A 26,474-nucleotide genomic window follows, 5' to 3' on the forward strand; every position below is an offset into this window, starting at 1 on the left:
TCAGCCGTTAAGTGTGCAAGGGAGACGGGAGCAAACAGATGCAGACAGCAGCGTGTTGGTTTCCTGTTCATATCATGATTTTTTTTTTCTAAAAGTCTGTGTAAGTGTAAGGAAAAGTTTTTCAATTTTTAAATGAAAAGCCTTATCCTAGATCATCCTCTTTTTTTTTTCTGAGTGTCCTTGGGGTTCCTATACTTTTCCTGAAAAGCAGATACATTGCCTATATTTTTAGGCTTCTGCAGTGGGCAGCTCCTACTCACCGCAAATTGCTGCATGTGGCTACAGAGACAGTCACTCAGCTTTTGCTCTTTATATGATATTTTCATCCTCTCTGCGGAGGGGTATCCTCAATCCATATTTTAGTGGGTCATCAGTCCTCCCTGCTGAGTTACTTCAATACTGAGGCAACCTCTTCCTTGAAGAATTTGTCCTCCTCAGTAAGGCCTGGGTAATTGGCTAGAAAGACTGCAGTGCAAACATATTATGCTTAAAATTATATCTTCTGTTGCTGGGTTTCTCCTACAAACCTTCAGAGCTTCAGATCAAAAGCACTGAAAGAAAACATAAAAGTGAATGGCTATGTAACCAGAATGCAGTGAGTAGCTACATAAAGATACATTTTATAAAAGGATTAATCATTTTTAAGAGCTTTCCCATTGCACAAATAATATTTTTTCTGTTCTTGCTCATTATAGATTGATTATATATATTTTAGATACAGAGCTAGAATGTTATCTGCAGTTTAATTTTAGTATAAATCTATCCAAGTCAGTGTTTTTACTCATGTTTAGACTAATCTAAATGAAAATATTTGGGAATGCAGTGGGCACAATTTTGCTTAGAATTGAGTTGGAAAGAGTTAGAGATTTTGCTTCATGGCAGCGTTTTAGTCAAACTCTGAGCTCTTTGGCAGTTGGAAGTTGATGGGCAACATTGATGTAGCATTAGAGTCTGTCACAGACACTCTGTCATGAAACTGTTATCCCATTATTGCAAGTATTTCCATTAATTGTTGGAGAAATTCATCACCCTGACCTGGATGAGCTCCAAAAGAAAGTGTGGAAGCTAATTAAACATTGAGTTTTTAAGGTAAAAGAGTAAATTGCTCATTAGAATCCATGGAATTCTGATTTATTCCTGACAGAACTAAATAATATTTCACTTGGCAGAAATTGGGTCATAACCATCTTTTTTAGTCTGAGTGACAGTTCTGTAGCTTGGAAATCAATTAATTGGCCTTTGTTTCTTTGCAGCAGTGCACTTGTTTGGTTTAACCTGGCAGCTGCAGCCTGTGGAAGGGCAGCTCTATGAAAACGGAGTTAGCCACGGAAACAGAGGAACAGAATCCGTGGATACCACTTACTCACCGATTGGAGGAAAAATATCTGATAAAACAGAAAAAAAAGGTATGGATGAATGGCAGGGGAGACGATTTAGAAATAATTAAATGTTACCACAACTCTGATTCTGTTACAACTTCTCAAAATCTGTAGCATCTTCTCTGGTATAATTTTAAAATGGGTATCAAAAGTCCATATCTTGATGATGTGCCCTTAGGAGAACTCCTACTGAAATTTACCAGAGTGAAGCAAGTCTTTAGGAATGCTCTGTTCAACACCCAAACAATTGCTGTGTTTCTGTGAGAAAAGGGAGCTCAGAGAGTTCCAGGGTTTCCTTTTCGAGGCAGGCGAGGGGCGATGCTCTCTGCGGTTCCCGTTTCCGCGGGGCCTTGTGCAGCGCCTCTGCTTCATGGAGCAGAGCCAGTCCTGGGAAAGTGAAAGTCTTCGTGCTGACAGGCCAGAAGATGCAGCAAGTTGCAAATCCCAATGCTTTTAAAGACATCCAGTCCTTTAAGGCTTAAGCTGAAATACAGCATCCCCGTGAAATCCTGGTTCGGTCAGTTGTAGGGAATGAGTCTGAGGGAATCTGCTGAGGTTTCACCTGAAGCCTGAGCAAGTCCAAAGGCTCTTTGCTGTCCTGGGTTGGTGGGACTGTCACCCCACTTTCTTGATATGGTTCCTCACAGCTTCCCATGGTCCTGCAGGGACCTTGTGAGGTGCAAGTGACTCACCCCAGTTTGCTGTGCAGGTGTTGGTGGGGAGGTAGGAGGTGGATAGTCTTCTGTCACATCAGTGAGGTGGCCCCGCTCTGCTGACAGGGCACTCAGGGGCTTGCCAGGGCTGCGGAACCAGGAGCCTGAAGCAGAGAGCAGGCTGACCTGGAGAGATGTGCAAGTTCTTCCTGTCAGATCTTTCCATTTAATCAGCTAGATCAACTACCCTGTATCAGTTACAAGCCCTGACACGTATTTCCCATTGAGCACTATGTGATAACTGACCACAGTGATGCGTTATGACTGTAGGGAGCAGGTGGCCCTCCCATTTCTCCTTATAATACTTAGGAAAAAAAAAAAAGGGCGGAAGAGTGGATAAATCAGATTAGATTGGAGAAAAGTGAATGGGAATATAATGCAAACACCAGTCATTTGCAGGAAGGTAAAATTGTCCTGAGAGCTCTGCAACAATCTGAGATCTCCAGAGTGTTTGACTTCCATAGCAGAGCAGCTGTCTGGTTTTGTGTGTGCCAGGTAAGATCTTGGCCTTGATGAGACAAGAGGGAGCATTATTGTTCCAGACTCTCTAGAAGGAAGATTACATCCCACTAGAGAAGTCTAACAAATCAATGTGGCACAACTGCTAAGAGATCATGTCAGATGAATGAGCAATTATACTGTTATTTTCCACTATTTCTTCTCTTAGAATGGATTGATGGTGAATTACATTAATTTTTTTATATACTTTGGTATTGTTGCCCAGGTACACTGTAGGAAATATCTCAAATAGTTTTTCTCAACTACACTAAATAATTTTGTCAATAGATTACAGGTTTAACAACGACTCTTCCAAAGCATTTGGCTTCTGAAGGTGGAAGTACAGAAAAAAAACATCAGAACATGGTCTTAAAAGTTAGAGATGCTCAAAAACAGGGAGGAGGAGAAGAGAAAATGTGGGTCAGTGGTAGTTACTGATGCGGTAAATAAAAGACAAACAAATCCCCTTACCCCAGACAGTCCAAACCTCACGTGAAGCCACAGAAACACTAAAGCACAAGATCTCATCAGGCTAGGAGGCCAGTCTTAAATGTAGTTACACTGTGGTTCCACCTTGTTCTTCTTCATCTTTCGGGGTATCTTATATACAGGGCATGCTAACTGGGGGCATACACTGAGGGAAGCTCAAGAAAAAAGAATGTAAGCTTGGGATCAGGCATTGATAACGTGGGCTCTGGCTATTTTCTGCCTTTTTTTTTTTTTTTTCTTTTTGAAATCCCCTTTCTCCCATCTCTTTTAATAGATACCAGTGATTTTATTTCTCCATGTAGATGCAGTGGGAAGGAGGATTGGGAAACAGGCAGCTCTTTTCTCCTTTCACTTCAGCAGTATACCACAGAGAGAATTGATTTTTGCCTCTAAAATTGAAGCCCCTAGTGCGATTTCACAGGAATAAATAAGTACTGCCAGATATTGTGACCTCCCAGCTCTATGTAGCTGCATAGGATGCTTTGCCAAACTTTGAAAGCATATATTTTAACTAATCTTTTAATGAAAATCAAGTTGACAAAACAGCAAGTCAGAGTTCTTTAAAAAATCATTTTATAACACACTGACCCGTGGCTGTGAGTTAACATTTTAATACGTAGCAGTGTGATTAAAAACTCAGGCGTCCTATTGATGCTGGTATTTACCTGGGGAGTACAAGGAGATTGATTGTTTCAGGATCAGTAATAATCAGCATATGGGTACTTTCTCGTGAAGATAATTGGCACCATGCTGCTCAGAGTTTTACTTTCTTGAAGCCAAAAGAAACCTGTGATTAGGAATCTATCTGAGACTTTTAGACTTACAAAGAAAGTATACTTGGAAAGAATAGGAAAGATGTAATACCACTTGGTGAGATGGGGAGTTATATCAGAAACAGTATGTAGATAATTAAATCATGCTTTTTCATAGGAATAATGTTGTTAGGAGAAAGGTGGTTTGAGAAGAAGTGCAGGGCTTGTAATTTGAAATGCTTGTTTCAGTGTCTCCCAAGAAAGAGCAAGAAGGCATGAGAGGATCGTCTGAAGAGTGCGTTTTCAGATGGCTTGTTTGTGCTGCCAACTACCTGTGTAGCTCAATTCGGCATAGAAACAGAGCGGAATTATTTTTCTATAAGGAAGAAACAGCGACTTAGTGACTATAAAAACATGCAGTTCAGACATGGCTCTTACAGTAGCCATTTCATGCTGAATGGTTATCTGAGAAGATAACATGTGAAAGGAAGGGATGCTGCAACTACATACTGTCTGTGGGCAATGTGTTTTTTCATGTATGCCACCGTTGTCAATAGCAACATGCATTTCTTTCATATATAGTAAAATAAAACCAAATCTAAAGGCGTGTTGATTTTTCTCAAAGAGTACATGAAATTATTACCAGAACGAAGGCACTTTCAGACAAATGTGGAAAAGCTACGGAGGTGTGTTGAGCCTAGCCAAACTAACACATTAATTAACCAAAATTTGATAGCATCAGTTAGTCAAAATACTCTTTCTCAAAGGATGCCTGTGCCCTAGCTGAAGATGTGATGCTTTTTATTTTGAACGAAGAACCAGGCCTTTTCACTTTGACAAACTGAAGAGCAGTTTCTATATTTTTAAAGGACCTTGAACATAGACCAATTATGCCATTGAATCTCATTAATTATGATGTGTCAATATCACAAAAAAAAAAACTTCAGTGTGTTATTTAACACAAGATAATTGCCTGCAAATAATCACTAAAATTTAGTACCTCTGGAGTACTGGAAAGAGGGGAGAATTCTTAAAATTTATATCATCCAAGCAGAACTTAGTGTGTGGACTGGAACAGGAGAGGATGCCTCTTTTGTGTCCAGCTGCATTAGAAGCTTAAATGTATTTTCAAAACTGAGTATTCAAGGTTGGTGGGAGTCCATAAAAATTGAAAAAGCTTTGTTAAAGCAGCAGCTTGAAAATATTTTAACTCATGAACTAAGTAACAGGTGTGTGAGTTCTAGAAAATAAGTTCTGTGCTCTAAGACTAGTTGGATTTATGCAGCAGTGTGTTGGAAGTCACTTCCTGGTTTTGCTGTAGCTCTGTTTCTGGTGACACAAAGCAGCCATAAAGCTGGAAGATCCAATACCCTGAGAATTGCTCCTGCCTCTAAATTAAGTCTCTATTCATTAAGCATGCTAAGTACCTCCTACACTAGTTAAAGCCTTACGTAAGAGCCCGCTGAGGATCCTGATGCAATTAATATGTTTAGGAAAAAGCTGGCCATGCAAGTGGCTTTGCTACTGCCATGTTCACTTCCAGCAGAGATCTCCAATATTTCAGGCAGATTATGTTGTATTACACATTTTTATGCATTATTGTAAAAACTGAGGTCCGAGTCATTTTTGCTTGCTCCTCTTTATCCTTCATTCTGTTTTGGAATGAAATAAAGCATAAAGTGCTAAGGAGTGCTGATTGCAGTTTTCTGTTCTTGGGCCCTTCTTGGCCGTAGCGATTTATCTTGCTTTTTCACAAGTCAAGAAGGTGAGTTTTGCAAATCAGGGAGGATGGAGTTACCTCAGCTGCTAGCAGGACTGAGTCCATGCCTTGCAGCCTGTCAGAATGCTGGGCGCTGGCAGGCAGTAAAATACAGAAAGATGGGGATACAAGCCAGCAAAGCAAGCCAGCTCCAATTTAGTTTGGCAACATATTCTTTACACGTTCCATTTCCCTTTCTATTTCAGCTCTCTCATACCCTTGTGTAAAGTTACATACTGTAGATGTCGGCAAATTTATTGTTAGTCATTGTGAAGTTATGCCAATTTTTGCTATAAATTTAATGCTTGCCCCTATCCTTATGCCCTTGTATATCCTTTTATGCAGAAAGGACCAAACAAAAACAGATGTTCTTTATTCTCTAGGATTAGAATATCACTGCCGTAATAAAATCATTAGGAATAGTGGTTAATAGAAATCCAGACTTGGACATAGGCTCCGACCTACCAGATTTGGTGCATTTTGTGCCTTCCCCGGTGCCCGTTTTTTGTGGCCCTGGGTGATGGCTCCAAGGAAGCCGCCTCTGCACCCCTGCACTTGGGGTTGTGTTTCACAGCCTGGCGGTCGGTTAAAAGCACCGTGGTTGCCTCAGTGGCACTGGGACCTTGCTGTAATCAGGAACTTGTTCTAAGATTTCCAGGGCAAAAATGCTCTGCAGTGTGGATTTCTGTAAATATTGCAGGCAAGTTTGTTTTTCAATTAATTGATTTTAAGAAATGCAATGGATTCAGTGAAGTGTCCTCATTTTAAGGGTTGGTTTTAATATGCTCCAGTATATCTAAGGACTCCACATTATTTTCACCTGCTATGAATATGACAGTTGATTGTTTTCTTTGTTTTGGGGAAATTAGTGTTTCAGAAGGGCCGAGCCATAGACACGGGAGAAGTTGAGATTGGAGCACAAGTCATGCAGACCATCCCACCCGGTTTGTTCTGGCGCTTTCAGATCACCATACACCACCCCATGTACCTGAAATTTAACATTTCGCTGGCGAAGGATTCTCTGCTGGGAATTTATGGCAGAAGAAACATTCCACCTACTCATACTCAGGTAATTAGCAATAAAGTAATTCAATTGTGCATTACATTTCCAAACAGTAAAGTGGATGCTAATGTTCACAGTGCGCTTTCAAAGCACAGAGGATGGAAGGAAGGAACTGGATGTAACCACTAAAAGCAGAGTGTTCATCCCTTTCTCTCCCTGAGGTCTAGTTTTACCCTCAAATTGTGCTTTCAGACGGAGGGACTGGATGGTGGGGGTACTGTGGGGACAGCGGGCCGATGTGCCACATCACTCAAAAATGCTTTAGGCTTTTTAGTACTTGCTGGAACTTCCATCTCAGAAATATTAAATGCCCTTAGCTGCTGTTGGCTCTAGCTAAAGCTGTGTCTTCAGTTGTGCTGAAGTTGAACCTATGAAAATCAGCCTGAAGAATGCCTAGGAAAAAAGAAAGAAATATAGCTATTCTTCAACAGGAATTCATAGAAATATTTACATCTTCTTGGGTATTTTGTGGTTAATTGGTCTTAAAGCTGTCAGTAGTCACTCCGTTAAGTATTTCTTTTTCAGTGACACAAAGTATTTGCATTAATGCTTATTTTCATTAATAAAATAAAACATAAAGAAAAAAGTATATGCAGGTGTTGATATGTGATTTTTAAGTGACAAACATTTAAAAATCTGATGTAGAACAATAGCCTGTTTGATCTGTATTTGGTGTTAGAGATTAATCACAGCCTAACCTAGGCACTACAGCTTGGGAATCTTGGAATTGTTCCCGTTAGAGAGGTGGTTTTTGAAGTAAGTCTGCTGGATTTAATGAAGCAGGTTGGAACTTACCCAGCTGTAGAAGAGAGCAAGTTTGGATGCCAGATTTCTGACCTGCTATAGATCTTTTTTTATATGTAATGCAAGACTGGAACTAAATGGACCAAGTTATGCAACTTCCATTCACATTGGTGTGAATCCTTCTTCAACCGGGCACTTTCCCCGGAAGATTTCAGTGGTTTAGCCCTGTTTGACTGAGACAATGCAGAGTAGATTCTATACAAATTTGCCAGGTGGTTAATTTTTATTCATTATTATTTCAGTTCGATTTTGTAAAACTGATGGATGGAAAGCACTTAATTAAACAAGAACCAAGAAACGCAGAGGAGCCTCAGCAAGCTCCCAGGAACCTGATCTTAACTTCACTGCAAGAGACAGGTTTCATTGAATATATGGATCAAGGGGCCTGGCACATGGCATTTTACAATGATGGAAAGAAAGTGGAGCAAGTATTTGTACTAACTACGGCGATTGGTAAGAAGGATTGCAATAAAATTCTTGCTATGATTTTTATGTTGGGAAACTGTATTTGAAAAGATATCATTGACCTTGACTCCAGCTTCCCTTAAATAACTTTTATTTCAGTTTAGTATATTTGACCTCACTGAAGTAGCTGCATACTTATGCCAATATTAGACAAATAGCAGCATTTCCGTATTAAAGATGGGTATTATTAAAAAACTGTGAATTTTTCATCTATTTTAAGAGTATTATATGCTATGTTAAGTATCTGAGTAATTTCTGGTGATATCTTGCTCTAAGTTAAGGGGAATGTGTGTGTGTCCTCTGTGTTTATGTAGGAATCATAAATCCTACAAAAATTATCCCGACTTCAGGCTCTTATTTTCGTTATCTTAATCACTTAGAAAATCTAAAAGGCAGCATTTGTGGACTTGGTCATGGTTGTTGCTGTTCATTGGAGAGTTACTCTTATTTCATGTGATTATTTCTTTGCACCGTTTTGTCTGCGACACAAAAGGCAAATATGACACACTCTCCCATTGGCCTCTTAAATCACTATTGCCTTTAAAAAAAATGGGGGACAAAAGTTTACAGCTTTAGTTGTTGTTAGTAAGCTCCACTCACATACAGGGTTTGTTTGGAATTCAGTGTTGGGTAAAGTGTTGTAGTATTTATGACAGTGTGGGTTTGCTGTAAGATTTTAACCACTTTGCCCTTTAGTTAACCTGTTCAACCATATGTTTAGCAAGATGTCTTTACTAGTATTGGACATGCCATCTGCTCTTTACAACAATTAGATGCTATTTTTACTTGATGGTAATACCTTGCAAAAAATGGCAGATAGAGCAGATAGAAATATAATGATAATATTATGTGAGAAAGCTCTGATTTGCAGTGCTTAGAGAAAAGGCATCTTTTACTAGCAGAAAAAGGTGCCACTATTCATTCCCGTATGAGAAAGTCCTGCTCAAGGTGTCTGGGAAGCATCTTCACAGAGGCTCTGTGAAGAGTGTGAAACCTAGCCAAAGTCCAGCCTGGAGCAGAATGCAGACACCTTCCTCCCTATTTATTTCTGCTCCAGCACAGAAGCAGCATTTCTAAACAACATTTCATGACCCCTCCAAGAGGAAGCTGCAGCTGCATTTTCCCTGAGGACAAACTTCTCCCAAAACATCTGCCACGGACAGACACATTTCCAAAGGATCTGCGTTTTCCTCCATTTCCTCAACAATAGTTACTCAAGTTCCCATCTTCCTGCAGCCAAAGGGACTTGCCCAGCTCCATTGGTGCTGATGCCCACCCAATAAATAGTCTTTTGGCTGCTCATTTACTGCTGTTTTGTGACCACCTGCCATCCTGTGCTCCACTGCCCCAAGATGTGATGGCTAAGTATGAAGCATGTGCACATGTAGGAGCAGAACCGAGATTTTTTCTTCTTGAGATCTGTGTCTCTTATTGCATTTAGCCTCATCACTTTATTTAAGACAGTATTTTTTTTTCTTCTGATTTTGTAGAAGTGGAAATCTTTCCCTTCCCCATGGAAGTCCACTCACATAGTTCAAATGAACATCGCAGAAGACAATCTATTCTATAAGCAGCTTTCAAACAAATTACTTCACCCGTAAAAGAGTGTTAAGGTGGACATTTCTCAGTAAATACTTTGGTTCTTACAGTGCTTTTAATGGTGGTAAATTTTACATGAACACTTACTTTAAAAGCTTTCCTGTGTAATATAAATGATGCACTTGTTATCTCCAAGCTGTCAGGGCAAAATCTAATATTTGTAAGATGCTTGAACAGGAATATTCTTTTATGTTCTCTATGAATGGAAATGGGTCTTTTACTGCCTCTGTACCTCCTGTATGTTAAGCTGTGTCCTGCAGAGTGGCAAAGATGCCATTTGCTTCAAAAGTCAACCAGTTTCTGTTTTTCTTTGTGCTCAACTCTCTGGATGAATAGAAGTCCTGGATGACTGCTCCACTAATTGCAATGGGAATGGCGAATGCATCTCGGGGCACTGCCACTGCTTCCCGGGCTTCCTTGGTCCCGACTGCGCGAAAGGTAATCTCACACGGACGGATCCGCGGTGCGTGACAGGGATCACGGGTAAAGTGTGCGGCTGCTGCGTTTGCAAAGATTCAGAGTGATTAAGGGAGATTAAATTCCTTTTTCCATCCAGATGGCAGGTAGCGAACCAGCACAGGCAGCACAGGGCTCTCTACGCTCTTTTCTTGCTCAGACACTGCAGCCACTTCTCCCTTGGTGGCTTTTGGAGTTGAGATTTCTCCAGCCCTCCTTGCACCCACTCTTAAAAGCACGTTTTTAACACTTAGTGTTTAGTGGTGTTTAAAATTGACAAACCAGCTGTTTCCTTTTGAAGACACTGGCAGATGAGTGTATGCTTTTGTGTGGTCTTAACTTGAATAGTGTCTAGAGGAGAAATCTTTTAGAAACTACTTTTCAGCGCTTTAGGCAAAAACTTACTAAAAATACTGTGAGCGAGCTTACTTCTGTTTCATATATTTCTGGCAGTACTATATGACATACTCAGAATATTATGTCTGGAGAGTCTCGCGTTTTTCCTAGTGTTTCCTCAAATTTATAGTTGACTTTATATTTTAAGAGATTGGTTGGTACAGAAATTGGTCCTGCATTGTAAAGCCAAGCTTCCAGATCACTGGCTAACACAGCCCAAACTTCACTGATGTTAAGTCTGCTTAGAAGAAGGAAGAAAAGGTGGATATCTTGCTCCAGTTCACCGGAACAAATGCTAATATTACAGAAAATCACAGGCAGGTATCACTGTGCAAGTCTCAACAGAGACTAGCAAGGGCAGGGATCCCTTTCTACCTTTGGACATGTCCCATTTCAGGTCGGATGTACTAGTGAGGCAGGATGAGGAGCCTTATCTTCCTGTTGCACTTCCTATTTCAAGCATTTCAGCCTGTCACAGCCCAGAGTCAAAGCAGAGGAGGCTGGAATGGAGAAAAAAATTACAGACTGAGAAATGTAGGATGTGTTAAAACATGTAAGTGTTTAGAGACATTGAAGAGGTCAATTTGCCTTCTTCAGATTCTTGCCCAGTGCTGTGCAGTGGAAATGGAGAGTACGAGAAGGGTCACTGCGTTTGTCGAAATGGGTGGAAAGGGCCCGAATGTGACGTCCCAGAAGAACAGTGCATTGATCCAACCTGCTTTGGCCACGGCACTTGTATCATGGGAGTCTGCATCTGCGTCCCTGGGTACAAAGGAGAGATTTGTGAGGAAGGTTTGTGAAGTTTTTCTATTCTCAATTAGCATTTTTGGTTTTGTCTTTCGTCAACCAAACTGTTCTACATGTTCTAAGTTTTAAGGTAGTTACAAACACACGTAGATGTAAGAATCCTACCATGAGGTAGTACGAAAGCACGTTTACTCTCTCATGGAAAGTAATGCTGATATAAGGCATCTAGGCCTCAATGACAGTTGTGGGAGTTGATCGCATAATGTCTAATATCCACATTTTTATTCTTAAGGTTAAAACTATTTTAATTTAATGTCTAACCAGACATTATCTGGTTAGAATACCTAATCCCCCTTGTGCAGGCCAGAGCCCCGACAGGCTCAGATCCTCTTTTTGGGAGGACTGTAGTTCTCAGGTTCTTCCCTTGCCTCCTGCCGCTGAATGCCGAGAGCCGGTTCTCGTGGACATCCTCGCCTTTCAGTGGCTGATGGGCTCTTCTGCTGGAAAGTTCACAGCAAAATGGCCCTGCAAAATGGCCCTGCAAGCCAAGGATTCCTGTGCTTGTGAAAGCTGTGAGATCGTGCCGACGTGTTTGTCTCCCCTTTGCTTCCCTGAGATTCCTCATGCTTCTTTCAGAAAGGGTGGCTAACACCGCAGGCCTCTCTGCAACCAGTAGCCCAGTCCCATAGCAACATGTGCTATCAGAGCCTGGTTTTCTTTGCCCATGAAAGGCAACTGGAAGATCATTTGAATGAAATATAATGTGGTCGTTTTCCAAAGCAATCAGCAAGTCATAACCAGCTATTCTCTTTCTACATTCGGTTCATCTTAGAATTTTTCCATGAAGAATGTACTGACTCTACAGAGCCAAGATAGCAGCAGGCAGTTCCTGTTTACCAGGGTGTATTGTGTAATTCTGTTGTCGTATGTCATTTTTACTGTGAGCCTATATTCAGGGTACTAAAATGACATCTTTTAAAGCCTGACTAATAAAAAGTGGGAAATTACAAGAACAAGTAATTGTATTTCAGCTAGTTATAGTACCAATATGTCTCTGCCCTATCTATAGCAAGAAGAAGCTGTCATTTGCCTGTTAGCATTTCTGATAGCTCATCAGCTGCAACTTATTTCCCCCGTGCATAGCCATGAAAAGCAGAACTGTTCTTCATGCTTGCCCTGATCTGATGTTTTTTTCAGTAGTCTCCTTCCCCTGAAGCTAGGGACAGCACACCTTGAGCCCCCTGTTGTATAGATTTTAGGTACTACTTTTGAGTAACTCGCAAAGCAAGTTCTTAGGTGGCCTGAATGCTCTAATGAGAAAAAATGCAGATTGGGATACACTGGGTGGATTTTACGTATCTATTATGGTTTTAAAAGGGAAGATCAGGAGAAGTGCTTCTGGTATACCTAGTTGTTGGTATTTTCAAAAAAAATGTTCAAAATCAGGAAAGTGAAATGAAAAAAAAAACAAGCAATATACACATTTGCACACCGAAGCCATGATGCTGAACAAGCCTGGAGCTGACAAAGTTCAGACTGACTGAAATTTTATTCAGCTGCTTTGCTTGTCGGCATAACGTGGTCCTGTAAAACAGTTGAAAAAGAAATTGAGATAAATGTGTTCAGACAGCCGTTGAAACTAGAATTGTGAAAAAGTTGTTTTTTTAAAAAAAAAAGAAAGAAAAACACTTAAATGAGAAAAGGACAACTGTGTAGAAATAGGATGTATGGAGCAGATATAGGTACAACCTATACTTTATACAACAAGGTTTTATCGTGACAATGAGTGCATGACATGACTGTTAAGTATCTACTATATTGCACAGCTTGTGGAAGTAATTCTGTCAATAATTCAAATTGCATTATTGTATGTAAACCTGAGGATCATTAACTGTTGAATTTAGTATTATAGCAGTATTGTTAATGGCAGACATGGTAACAGATGTAATACCCAGAGAATGCCAATAGCTGTATGCATCCATTGCTCTGGACATCCTTTCAACTTGTCCTGTCAGATTATCAGTACTACCTTAAGTGATACTTTTTAAACTGTTCATGGAATCATTCAATTAATTTTAAAAGATCAGGAAATCAAAAGAACTGTATTTCAGGATAAGAGAACGTTGCCAAGTACATTTATCATTGCTCAGCAAGATGTACTTTGTCCAGAAACACCGATTTTCCCTTTTGAAGGAGTCCACTGCACAGTGCTCAAGCCTGAAAGGCTGGAAAAGATGCAAAAGCATCCTAAAATAAGATTCTGCATTGGTGGTATAGCACATTCAAAACATAAAATGTCACTGCTTTATTCTTTGGTAAAAAAGTTCAATAAAGTGGAGGCTATCAATCTGTAAGCCTGAAGTACTTAGTCCTCTGTTACTAAAACAGAGAGCAGTCTCCTCATTTATGTAGCAGGGGATACTGTTCCTAAGTGTACAATTTAAATATTAAAGAAGTGCTTATTCTAATACTTGGAATATACATAGAAGAACTTTCAAGGTGTCTTTTTAAGATTAGCTTGAAACACAATCTAACATGGAAAAGGCTTTTGGCTAATTGTTTGCATGCTCAGACCCCCACAAATTCCTCTTTAGCTAAGCAGTCCTACAAGGGCCTCCTGAGAGGGCAGACTATGTGCTCAGCTTCACATTTGTCTTGTTAGGGAAATGCCAGGTCTTTATAAAAGAATATGCTGATTATACAGCACTAACCAGCTGATTTAAATTCTTCTGCAGAGCTCCTGAGTTCTTCGCTAGGAATGGTTTAATCCAAATTGAGAACAAATTTTGCTCTTTGTCTGTTTGCAAATTGTTCATCAGTATGTTATGTCTTTTATGAATGTTCATTATCTACATTGCCCAGCATATGCTTTTTATGAGTGCATAAGATTTTTGTGGTTAGTGTTCAGTCAAAGATTCACTGTTCAAGGTTAGTGAATGACCATTCTGGGTGGGGAATCAAAGTCTCTGCTTTAAAAGTAGCTTTGCAGGGGAATTTTAAAGAATAAATCTTTCCTTTCAGAAATGTAAACAAACATAGAGTGCAAAGGCCCAGATGGAAACACAGAGTGGTAGAAAAAATTAAGTGCTTCAGTTCTTTTCCAGCTCCTGCTGCTGAAAAACAGACTTGGTTAATCTGTATCACTGAATTTATCTGAGGAATTTGCATTTTAAAAATAAGAAAGTTGTGAGATTTCTAACAATCTACATGCTTGTTTTCCCGTTTTTAGTTTACCTTTACACAGCTGTTAGACAGTTTTTTCCCCGGGTATTTGTTAACATGGTTTCAGTTTGAGTATTTGCACAGAAATCACTTTTTTACCTAATTACGTTTAATGCCCGATATTGTATTTCACTGGAAAACCTTGTAATAAAGGTGTAAGTTTAAGCTCTAACTGTGTATTTGTTGCTTTCTAGAGGACTGCCTGGATCCGATGTGCTCCGGCCACGGCGTGTGCGTTCAGGGCGAGTGTCACTGCTCAGCGGGCTGGGGCGGCGTCAACTGCGAGACGTCGCTGCCCGTGTGCCAGGAGCAGTGCTCGGGCCACGGCACCTTCCTTCTGGAAACGGGGCTCTGCAACTGTGAGCCACAGTGGACCGGTTCCGACTGCTCAACAGGTACGATAAGATTTTACTTGCTTTGTAAAAGCTGCTGAAACCTCTTGTTTTCTGTTGGACTCATGCTGGAAAGTACAAGTATTAGTTTAAAACACAGGATGAGGTGAACCTGCAGTGCTGTGGCATTGAAGTTTTCTTATGAGATATGCAAGTGAGCAAATTGAAATGAATGTTCATCCTGTAGTGGAGCATGTTATTACCAAAAAATGTACTACTGTTTTTTTTTTTTTTTTAATCTAAACTCACAGAATCCAAGTTGATGAGTAACATATCCCAGTACAGAATAGATTCAAGACTTGCTGAATGCAATCAATGGTCAAGGCCCCATCCATGACAGCTTTTTACTACTGACTTGGTAATAATTTTGAGTGTTTGTTACAAAGACCCTGATTTCCTCACTCAGAAATTAATATGTGCAACTTGTGTCTGACACTAGTGGAGGTGATACTCTGACAAGAAATGTCTTTCTGCTAACTTTCAGCAAAACCCCAGTTGCTTGCATTTTTATTATGTGTTTCATTATTTGTAGGAAATATTTCCCTAAGGGTACTAATATGGTAGTAGTTTCATTAACAAAGCAAATAATTAGCTAAGTTGCTAGTTATGTTCTAAAAATGTTTCCTGCAAAATATAAAAGATAATTCTCTCCTGATAGGAAGTTACTGTAACTCAAAAGGAATTGTTAATCTCTAGTGGGTCTGTTGTCAGCTGCATGGGACAGCTGGGTATTCAATACAAGAACATGGAGATAATAATGACTGCAGCGAAGAGGCTGCTGTCTTGTCTGCAAGGATCTTCGTTTATGTTTGTCTCAATTTCAGAGTTATTTTGATGGATTCTTAGAGGAAGGCATTTTTTTTCCTTACTTCCATCAACCAGTGGAGAAGAAATGTCTTTTTGTCCCTACTGTCTTCAGAGTTATAGGATGCTTTTATGACCACCAACAGGCACCCATATAGCTAGATACTTCAGGTTTCTCCTTGCACAAATTATCTTCCTTCATAGCTATTAAACATGATTTGGGATTGTTGTGACATTACAGTGAGAATTAGACAGAAGTATAGATGTTTGTTAGCTGCTAGGGACCGTCTTGTTAGGCTCAGTGATTACTCTGCAGGCTTGATCTTAGTGAGGAAGGGAAACATCAGAAGGCAAAGTCAGCAGGGCCAGAGGAAAAGCTTTCATATGCAAATAGGAAAAAAAAAAACCATGAAGTTCTGTACAATGAATAGGATGAAACGGTGTAAAGCACAGACCACTCATCTGGAATCAGAAAGGAAGACTTTACAAGTGATACACAAGAGGTCTGCCAGCCTGCCGCAAACCCTTGTGCTTTCCCAGCATCTCAGTGCCTTGAGCCAGAGAAGCGGAAGAATCATTGGATGAGCTGGAAAGTGCTTACCACCTACTGGAAGAATTTGCCTTTCTGTATTGTCATCAAGTACATGAGCTTTCTTCATTCAGCATTCAAAATAAAAAGTGGAAATCTTTTTTTAGCTTGCATGTTTTCCTAAATAGGAAATTAATATTTCTTGCTGTATTGTGAAAAGCAGCAACAGCAAAGGAACCCCAGTACTGCCTGTGTTATCCCACACATACTATGGCTCACCAGCAAAGGAATGAGCCATCTCTACAGTTCCTTCCCTGGCCTGCCCATTTCTAGCTTTTTATACGCTAAGAAATTCTATTTTAAATGCCACATAATATGGAAAGAAAGAAAACAGTATGGATATGGAAGGAGAGATGAAGGTGAGGGTGTGACTCATGCATTCCAGAAGGATTGGCAGTTTGGAGCTGCAGCTTGCGATCTAATAGAGTCATTCATAGATTTTCAAGGCTAGAAGAAAAATATAATGTTCATGCAGTTTGACTTTCTGTAAAATATATACCCCCAAAAATTTTTAGTTTCTGCTTGAAGCTCATAGCTTCTGCTTAATATTTAAAAACTCAATCTTCACCAAAAGACTGCATTTACTGTGTTCCTAGGTAAATCAGTTCAATCCCATCTGATCGTCACTGCTAAAAGCTGCACCTTCTAATCCCAACTAGAGTAGGTGAAAAGTGTATGATCCTTTTTCTGCTGGACGAGATTGCCATTTTTTTTTTCTTCTAAAAGTTTCTACCCTCTTAATCTCATACCAGTCTCTTTGGTAAACTAAAACTAACATAATGATCTCCTTAAGAGGTTCTTCCCATTCATTAGGTTTCCTAGAGACTTTTAGTTGCATTGAGTGGAAATGCATCTGATCCTATGTCCAACTGGAAGCTTGCTAAACATTCTCCAAAACAGGGATGTATATTTAAAAAGATAAAGCAATGCAGGTAAGGATGGAGGAGTACATTCAAATGAAGTGTATGTTGCTAAGATGGAGGATCTGCTGGAAATTCTGCAAGAGCCAGATCCATCTTTTAAAAGTGTGTGTCTGTAGAATATTTTAGAGTTTTCCTGATTTGAGGAAGTTTCCAGAGGTATACACACACACACACACATATATATGGAAAGTCGTGCAAATTCTGGTAATTTTCCTGAAAATGGGAGAGGCTTTTTAAGTGCTGCCAGTATAGCTATGGTACAGAAGGAAAGAAGACAAGCCAAAAGAGGCTCATCTGTAGACAGACTTAAAGAAAAGAAAAAAAAAAGTTTTCAAAATGTGATTTTTTTTTGTCCTTAATGATGATAGAACTCAATATAAAAGGAGCCAATATTTTACATCAGTATGTTTCTTGTATTGATACATGTTTCTTCTAAATTAACACACACATGTGCACGCACACATATGCACAGGTTCTCTCTCTTTTAATCTCTCCTCCTTCCCCCAGTATAAGAAATACTCATGCCAAGAAAGGCAGATCATTTTATGTATTTCGTATTTTCAGGTGGTCCTTTTGAGAGTATGACTGACCATACAAGGTTTTCTATTGCTTTTAAAAAATTATATCAAGCAAACACTAAAATTCTAAGCTTAAACATTCAAAGGTCAAGGAAAGACAGAAGATACTCATGCCTTAACTGACTCATCTTTCTCGTGCTTCTTAGCATTTTTCTCACTTAGAGAAATGCCATTTTGCTGAAGATGTGTGGCCTGACCATTCAAGCAGTTACTTGCTCTTGTGTATTTGCTGTTCTGTGCAGCAGACATTTATAGGACTATATCAGATCAGATTTTACATGAAGTTGCTTATTGAGAGTGTTTGGATATAACAAATTCTGAGCTCTGACATGATTGAATTAATTGGGTAGTAAGAAGTGGTTAGTGTACAATAGGATAAATATGTAGACAGTATGACAGGGGAACAAATGCACAAAAGTAGAGAGTAATGGAGTGAGTGGGATTTTTCTATTCGTCGCTCATATGAGGCATATGGTTTTCCAAAGGGTTGTGAGAATGAAGAGGCTGTGGCTCTGCTCCAGCTAAATATTCCACAGTCCCATGTAGAGGTCACCTTACAGGGATATGAATCTGCCATTAGATCTTTTCTTGGGTCACAGCTAAACGCTTCAGAATGTCCAGTGAATTTGTACAATGCTTTTTCTGTGGAGTTCTTCCTTTTTCTTTAGGCCCAGTGTATATGTTCTTAAAGAATTAATTTATTCAGTAGAGTGGAATAAGTCGATAGATAACATCTCTACTACAAAGGCCAGTGTAACTAGGGCAGCTCCCTAGTTTAGATTAGAGCTCTGAATTAGTGAATAGAAGTGTCCAAAAATAACTCCTAACCGATGCTAGAGATATCCCTTGTGCTGCGGCTGTGGAGAGAAGAGCAGTGGCACCGGACCAAGCACCTGTAACCAGGCCAGAATCCACCTGACCTGCTGCTGTAGTTAAACTGTTCTTCATGGGGTTGATCAGCATAAGTAGCTTTCGCTTAGGAGGAGTCAGTCCTGGCGTTGCAAGGGAGGAACATCCTCCTGTTAGCAGCTCAGAGCTGGGCAGAGCAGGTGTCTGCTGCCATCACCAGTGTCGTCCTCTCCTGATGAGCAGCTCTGCCAACCTCTAGCCAAGGGGTGATGGCTCTGGGGTGCTTCAAGATCTTGTTATTATCATCGCAAGTCTGAGGCCAGGATCCTTCTGCAGCGTCTCGCTCTTTTCACCCTTTTGATTTCTAAAGCACTTACAAGACCAAAAGAAACAGAGCAGCAACCCTGTTTAGTTCCACACTGTTCGTGACATTGACCGCAACAGCCATATAACGTAAAACAAATAGTTCTTTTGCATTCATCACCATGGTTTTGATTGATGTTTATAAGAATCATATGATTTTCTCTCTAATCATTTATTTGTGGAATATCATAATCAATTATTTCCTGATGTAAAACACTAAAATCAAAAATCCATGATGCTACTCAGCATATAAAGGTGAGTATTTTGTGTTTCAATTCATTCCTTGCTGTCTTGTATATCACATTGTCCACTTTGTTTTGGTTTTTGTTTTTCCTATTTTGTTCATCCTTTGGCAACTTGCACAAAAATGTCCAAAAATGTTAGGGATGTGGATCTTGCCTCTTTTATGGCCATTATTAATTTAGTCGTCTGACTGTGGATATTCCTAAGAGAGATGCACAAGAGATTGGGTTCCATTTCTCATTTAGTCTTCCCTCTCCTCTAAAAGCTGTATAGAGAATAGAAATGTCATATTCTGTTCCAAGTGAGACTGACTATAAAATAATTTTTTTTTGTGACAAATGTTTGTACTGGAAAAGGTCATCCTTGCCTATTTCAGAGTCTCAGCAGCTTTGCACCATGCTGAATCCAGTTATGATTGTAGGTGAAAATCCATTATTATTCAGACCTCCAGCATACGGGTCCGTTGACCTGTGCAGCATGGGAACGGTTTACAGCATACATGGCAAAATAAAGTAGCAGAAGGGAAGACTGATAGTAGAGTATTTTAATGTCACTAGGACATCAATACAGTCAACATTCTGCTTATTGTCTGGGCCACTTTGTTGCTTTATTTATAGACTGTCATCCACAATCCCTTGAAGTTAATGAGTCATTTCCCTTTGAGGTCTATAGGCAGTACTTTTCAGAAAGACAAACTCCAAGTTGTGAGTACTGACTACTCCTTCACAGACAGAAGAGAGCCCTGGCTGATTGCATTAATCTACATGCTATTCTCACACTAACAATAATCAGTCAACAAAACAAAAGCCAGCAGTTCACCTCTAGAAAAGACGACTTGGTGCTTTTATAAAATCCAAGTAGCAGGAGTGAATTCTGCAAGACCATGCTGTCTCCACAGATAAAACCAGGACCACATGATTTGGCTTAGTCTGGACATTAAAAAGCCAACCCTTATGAATAAAACATCAGAGAGACTAAAACAAAACAGGACAAGAGGCAGTGGGCACACACAGAAAACTCCCTCAGAACTTGAGATCAGCTAGCATTAATTAGCATGCAGTGATTCCACCAGAGCAATTTCAGCTGAGAATCCAGCCCTGAGTCATTAATTAATTGCTGCATGCACTGTGCCCAAAATATTACAGACTGAAAAGTAATGAAATCTGTGACAGAGCTGATACCTCTGACATCCTGTCCTGTATTCATTTCTCTAGACTCCACTGAGTTCAGCCAAAGTAGGCCAATTCCTGTTCTCCTTACTCCAGGACATTTGTCATAATTCCACTGAATCCATTTATACCACTGAAGCAACCTAATTATGATTGGTAAAAGAATAGTGGCAGTTCTTCGTCATGAAAATATTCATCCTAAAATGATTATATGTAGATGGTATATATTTAGCATATCTATTTTTGGTTAAACTCTCTCTAGCAAGATTGGTGGTAATTTTACAAAGGGTAAAAATGGATCAGCAGCCTCTTCACTGAGTATCTTGCAGAGCATTAAACCTCTCTAAACTGAAGTGCTTTGAAAAATGCAAAATGTTGTAATTGTTGTAAATTGATATGTGCAGAGTAGAGTAATTTAAAAATCATTAGAAGTATGCATTTTTTAAAGTGCTTCAGAAAGAAATGAAGGCATGATACAGTATATTAATATAGTTCAAGACATCTCAAATTGATTTCAAAATTAAACATCAAAAACTGCAACTTGAAAAAATAATTAGGTAAAGCCATTTCATTGCAATCAGAAAACTCTTCAGATTTAGGAATTGCAGATTATGGGTGTCAGTCATTCTGATTTGCCAAGGACAAGGATATTCAGTACAAGAAAACTCAAATAGTGAAAATAGCCTTGAAATTTCTCCAATACGTGATGTGCTCTGTCACGCATTTTTTATAGACTGTTCTTTTATATGCTGACACTTTTACTGTACTTCCTATTTTAGACAAATCAGAAGAACTTTATCTACTATAACCATCCCTCATTGTTCTGTTCCGCAGAAATGATGGACTTAATCCCATCTAACTGTCCTGCTTCTTTAATTTGTGAGGAGCTTTGACTATTACTGCTGTGCCAATTAAAAGGATGATTGAAGTTTCCCCTGATGTACATTGTTTGACATTGTAGAAAGGCTCTTCCTACTGCTATATATTTCACTGAAAAGAGAAAACTATGTGACTAGTTTGATTTGTATCTCCTGTAGAGTTGCAAGAGTTTGCAAAAAGATATCTGGTGAGCAAGATTTCTATTAAAAACCCAGTAGTTAGATTGGAATACTGAATATGTGTTGCTGGAGAATTTAAAATATGAGAAATCTAAGGCAGTGAAAAAGCATTCCAATAAAAATTAATTCTCCTGCATGTTGAAGGCAGTCCAAGGGGAACAAGAAAGACCTGGTGTAGTCATGTATTGATTTAAGAAACAGGATATGTCAAGGGTATGAGAGATACAATAAGGAAACTTGGGATGTTTTTCAATAGATTGCTGCTTATTTTGCAGATCTGCCAAAAATAATGGTTGTTCCCTTGCCTTTTTTCAACCTGAAAATTAAGATTCTTAATCTATTGCTGTCTGCTCCTCATTTAGCAATTATTGGATATATCCCTCATTAAAATATACATATAAGGTACTTAAGTCAGCCTGTGTAGATCCTGGTCTAATCCACATCCAAGTGTTGCTTAGTCCACAGAGTGGGATCCCAGAACCTCATTAGGATCTTCCTGTCCCAGGAGGGCACAATGCAGGAGTCCTGGCTCTCCTTCCTTCTGGGAGCTGACAGCGACTGCCCTCCGTGCGTGCACAGATCACATCCCTACAGGGACTCCGGTGCTCCCAGACCTCGCCAGTAGCTCTGGTTTGAGGGCGATGCTGATTACAACTGGTAGGTAAGATCCACATAAGGAACACGCCAGTTGTGAATCCACTGGACTCACCACCAGCTTGTATGGCAGGACAGCTGGGCTGTTATCTAGGAGCAAAGCTTGGCAGGTACGTTTGATTTTGGTAGCAATTCAGGTGCCTAAATAATTTTAAAAAATAGGTAAGCTAAGGAAAGCTTTCAGGATATAAATCTCGTGTTCCGACAATTAAAGTTGTAACCGGGCAACTACATCCCTTGGAGTGGTTTCGCCTATGTGGTAAGAGAACTACTAGAAATCCTTAAGTATGATAGTAAAAATGGGAAGGACTTTTGTAAATGTTCTGTCCAAGAAAATACCAGAAGAGTTGTAGATAGGAAAGGCCCATACTCCTCCATAGCTTGGTCTAACTTCTAAAGCCAGCAAGTCAGGACAAGCTTCCCAACGTGCTATTGCAGGTTGTTGTAGGTTCCCTAAAGGAGTGGAATCCAGAGCCTTGGCAGACAGGAGATGCAGAGTCTTCACTTATTAATTTGCCAGGTCAGTTCCAGTGACAAAGTGCGGCAAGGTCCTGGCGGGTGCAAAGGCAGCCGTGCCAGCAGCCTTTAAAGGGGTGCTCCTGTCGGGAAGAAGCTTCCCATCGTCATGGCTGGAAAAGCACGATGCTAGAGCAAGAGCACAGAAAACAAAACAGCTCCAGGTTTTATCCTTTAATTAATTTCAGAACAGCCAGCTGTGAAATGTGCTGCTTAAGTCCCCCCCAAAGCAGATATTTCAAATGTTTTTTCTTGTTGTGGTAAGAATTTTACCAAAAGAGCTATCATTTCAGTATGCAGCAGAGTCTTTCTGTTAAATTTAACTTACCTCTGAAAATAGAAATTGCCATCAGTAAAAGTTTAAATCATGGAAGCCTTCTCCTGCTTGGAAACTTTCATTTCTCCTGCAAATTGCTTTGTTGAGCTTTTCGGCTGTGTAGATAATTGCAGGAGTAATAGATGTAGACATCTAAAGAATTACTGGTCTTTGCCCTCTTTAAGCAAGGACTTTTGCTTAAGCGTTTAGGTTCAGATGACACTTTTTGAGCAGAATTATTGTAACTATGCAAAACCATTTCAGTGACGATAGAGCAAAACAACGTGTTTTGTTAACTGCAGTGTATGCTTGGGCATGTTGCTCTTTAGGAAGCCTTGGCTATTTTATAAGCAGCTTATTAAAACCTTGTCTATCACCCTGTGATCCAGTCATTTCTGAGGGGGCTGCACAAAGCTGGCTGTCTGCTGCATGCTGCATTTCCTGCTCCTCTGTGTCCCCCATGCAGCTCCTTGCGAACACGGCTGGAGGGCGACGGCCACCGCGCGCCTCCACAGCTGTGTTGAGTGGAAAATTCCAGCAAATTTGAGCAGCCTGTTGACCAGGCAGCACGTCCACGCGATACAGGACCAACGTCAGCAAAGAGCCAGCAAGGGGAGGAAGAACCAGAGAAGAGGGCGCAGGCCGCAGGGGGACAAGGGGCTCCTCAGGGGCAGGCCGCAGCAGGACGAGGGGCTGGCTCGCAGCGCAGGCCGCGCGTCCCTGCGGCCGCCGGGTGCGCGGCTGCTTCTGCCGTGTTGCTGGCGCGGAGGAAGTTGCGGTTTGGTGCCTGGGAGCTGCTGCTTCACTCTGGGCGCTCAAAGGCACAAGTGCAGCACGGGGACAGACACGCATCTCCGTGTGTCCTGCCTGTTGGCCTAGGGAGTGCTCCTGGTCAGTCAGTCAGCAATGACTCCTCTGTGGTTTTGGGCTGCAATTACTTTTGCACAAGTGAATCTGAAAAAATACCCAGGATAATGTACAAGAAGTAGGACCTCTGCCCACTTTTTCAGCATTTTTTAGCCCTTCAGTTAGTCTTCAGAACTAACTGAAATATATCTTGATTACTGTGTCGTGTGATTACAGCAGTTGTGTCTAACATACAGAGCATGTGATTTGGGTGAGTTGATTTAACAGAGCCGTTTTGGGGATCAGATCCATACTAAAAGATAAACCTGTAAGCCAGTGATATTAGTGCCTCCTCTTTGCAAGCGGTGTTTAGATAAACCATTACTTCTTTACTAAATAGGACTAAACAAATTTGCTAATCAATTTTGAAAACTTAATGCTCAGAGTACAGGCCTATTCAGTGTTAATAATGATGCTTCTTGGTCTATCATGAAAGATTTAGTGCTTATATAAAAGGTGCATCCTGATCCAACCAGGCAGGCTTGCAGACCTTGGCTGAAAATAGCCCTTCCTTTATTTTCTTTTGATACTGTGTTAGTTCAGGCTGTACCTGTGAGACAGCTTTATTAAATGTACCTACTGCCTTGCCCATTTCCTTTTATCCTGCAGAACACTTCAGTTGCTCCCCATGTTTCTCATCATTATCATACACTGCCTCATGCCTTTCCCTGATGCTCACTGCTTGTCACTTACCCAACGGGTTGTCTTTTTCCCATTTCCCTATACCCTGGCTTTTCAGCCCGAGGACCTGTGGTTTCCATTTTCCCTCTGTGAGTGAGCACAAAGCTGCAGCTTTCCTGGCTTTCATCTGATTCATTACTGGCTCAAGACAGGTGGTTTTGGAGCGCTTTCTTGCTGGTCTCCCATCGCATAAAGTGCTGCACAAGACAGACATTGTAAGACACTTTCTTCTGTGGCTCGCTGTATATTGTGAGGGATTTTATGAAGCCTGTTAGTCAGAGTGTGAGTCTCGAGTGACCGCTGTAATTTCAGTGCTTTACAATATGTACAACTGAAATCAAATAGTGGTGACAAATTATAGAACAGGGCAGAATTTGAACAAAAAACTTGGCGTTTCCTTGGGAAACACAGTATTAAAGGAGAGGTTATCCTGGTCACAGTTGTGTGTGGCTCTCTTCACCCTTGTGTCAGTCTAATCTTCCTTGCTATTAGGTTATATTTCTGCTCATTTATTTTAAACATTTCCCACAAAGACCTTATCTGACCTGCCAACCTGTATCATGTCCGAGAAAGAAAAGGGTTCTGCAGATGCAATCCCTTGTGTGTCAAGCACAGGATAATTGTATTCTGCTTTACACCAACACTGTGCCTGGGTAAACACAGATATACCCAATGGCAAATGAGTAATCCTTTTCAGTGATATCAATTTTCAGAGCTTAGGCTCCTTGAAATGAAATATCTGTTAGTATGTTTACCGTTACCAGTCCAGACTCATAAGATGGTATTGATTAAATTTTTGCACTGTAAAAATACCATTCTGAAGCACAGCACAATCAATAAAGGGTGAGGTTTTTTTATATATACAAATTGGATTTGGATCAGGAAGAAAATATTCTTCATCAGATGAAAAATAAAGCTGAAAAAAAAAGTGCAATAAGAGATTTAAAAGGGGGGGAAAAGTTGACCGAATGGTGTTTCTCCATCATTTCCCTCTGCTTGCTGTATCAGCCCCTCAGATGTTTCTGTCTGCCCAGTGGTTACTTTCTCACAAAACTGCATTTTCAAGCAAATCGGAGGTTGGAAAAGATATTTTCCCAGTAGGTGTAGTATTATGAGAGGTTACATTACAGCAACTGCGTTCATATCTTTTAAGGTGCACAAGACTGTTAATGGCATCATTCCTCCTGGAAGTCAGGAGAGCTATTTTTAGAGTACTTACTGCATCAGGAATAAGCTCAGTGAGATGAGGGTAGGATTATTTCCAGAAAGCAATTAAAACAGTTACTAGATTGATGGGGAAACAGTATGAATAACCAATAGCGAGGCTATGGCATTTTAGTTCCAGTGGTTTGGGTCTGCGTGTTGTGGGCTGCAGGGAGAAGATAAGAAATGTAGTTAGAAATCTGTGAAGCAGCATATCAAAAAGGTTTCCTGCAGAAAGCTTGTGATGAAAAGGTTTGAAATGAAACAATATTTGGAGAAGTCTTGGCTTTACTGTGTTGGTGGAAATATTTGATGATTGGGTGTTAATTGTGGCTGAGTTGTTCTAGGTAATAATTTGGGCTATGTGAAGTTTAGATTGTCTTTCCCTTTTAAATTTAAGGAATGTCCTTATATTTCTGTAATCCACAGAAACCTGCAAATAGCTGCAATATGTCGTGATGCTCTCTAGCATCACTCAGGGTCAGAAATAAGGGCAAAGATGATCCGGAGTAGAATCTGTTTTGTATTGGAGTGGGTCATCATGCCCCACTTCGCTCTTTTGAAAATGGTTTTGGACATATCTGTAGGGATAAATTCAGTGCAATAGTCTCAAGATGTTCATTTAAATAACAGTAAAATGCTGTTTTCAGCTTACTCGCACGGTAGAACAAAATAGTCAGGTCTACAGATTTTTGTAGTATTATGCTATATACTATATATATAATTCCTTATGAAGTTTTTAAGTATGGGATGCATGGAAAACAAGACAAAAAATTCTGTAGCAAGAGAAGCTTAGACTGAGAAAGTTCTAGTCAAAGTTTTTTGTTTTACTATTCTAACAGTAGAGGCTTTTTTATGCAAACAGTTGTCAATTGGTGATGATCTATC

General features: G+C 40.1%; 1 protein-coding gene across 3 annotated transcripts in view; it reads left to right on the forward strand.

Moving 5' to 3' along the window:
- Nucleotides 1-26,474, forward strand: part of TENM1 (teneurin transmembrane protein 1) — a 282,452-nt gene that overhangs the window by 161,222 nt on the left and 94,756 nt on the right. For 2 of the 3 annotated variants that reach the window (XM_088527561.1, XM_088527563.1), the window contains 6 exons: nucleotides 1,254-1,406; nucleotides 6,460-6,659; nucleotides 7,700-7,910; nucleotides 9,858-9,959; nucleotides 10,971-11,165; nucleotides 14,537-14,737. In XM_088527561.1, coding sequence (XP_088383687.1) covers nucleotides 1,254-1,406; nucleotides 6,460-6,659; nucleotides 7,700-7,910; nucleotides 9,858-9,959; nucleotides 10,971-11,165; nucleotides 14,537-14,737 — 1,062 coding nt within the window. The remainder of the gene's footprint in view (nucleotides 1-1,253; nucleotides 1,407-6,459; nucleotides 6,660-7,699; nucleotides 7,911-9,857; nucleotides 9,960-10,970; nucleotides 11,166-14,536; nucleotides 14,738-26,474) is intronic. The other variant, XM_088527562.1, reaches the window with a different exon arrangement.

Source organism: Tinamus guttatus, unplaced genomic scaffold (assembly GCF_059628265.1).
Source record: "Tinamus guttatus ecotype Peru unplaced genomic scaffold, ASM5962826v1 Tinamus_guttatus_pri_ptg000287l, whole genome shotgun sequence".
Taxonomy (NCBI): domain Eukaryota; kingdom Metazoa; phylum Chordata; class Aves; order Tinamiformes; family Tinamidae; genus Tinamus; species Tinamus guttatus.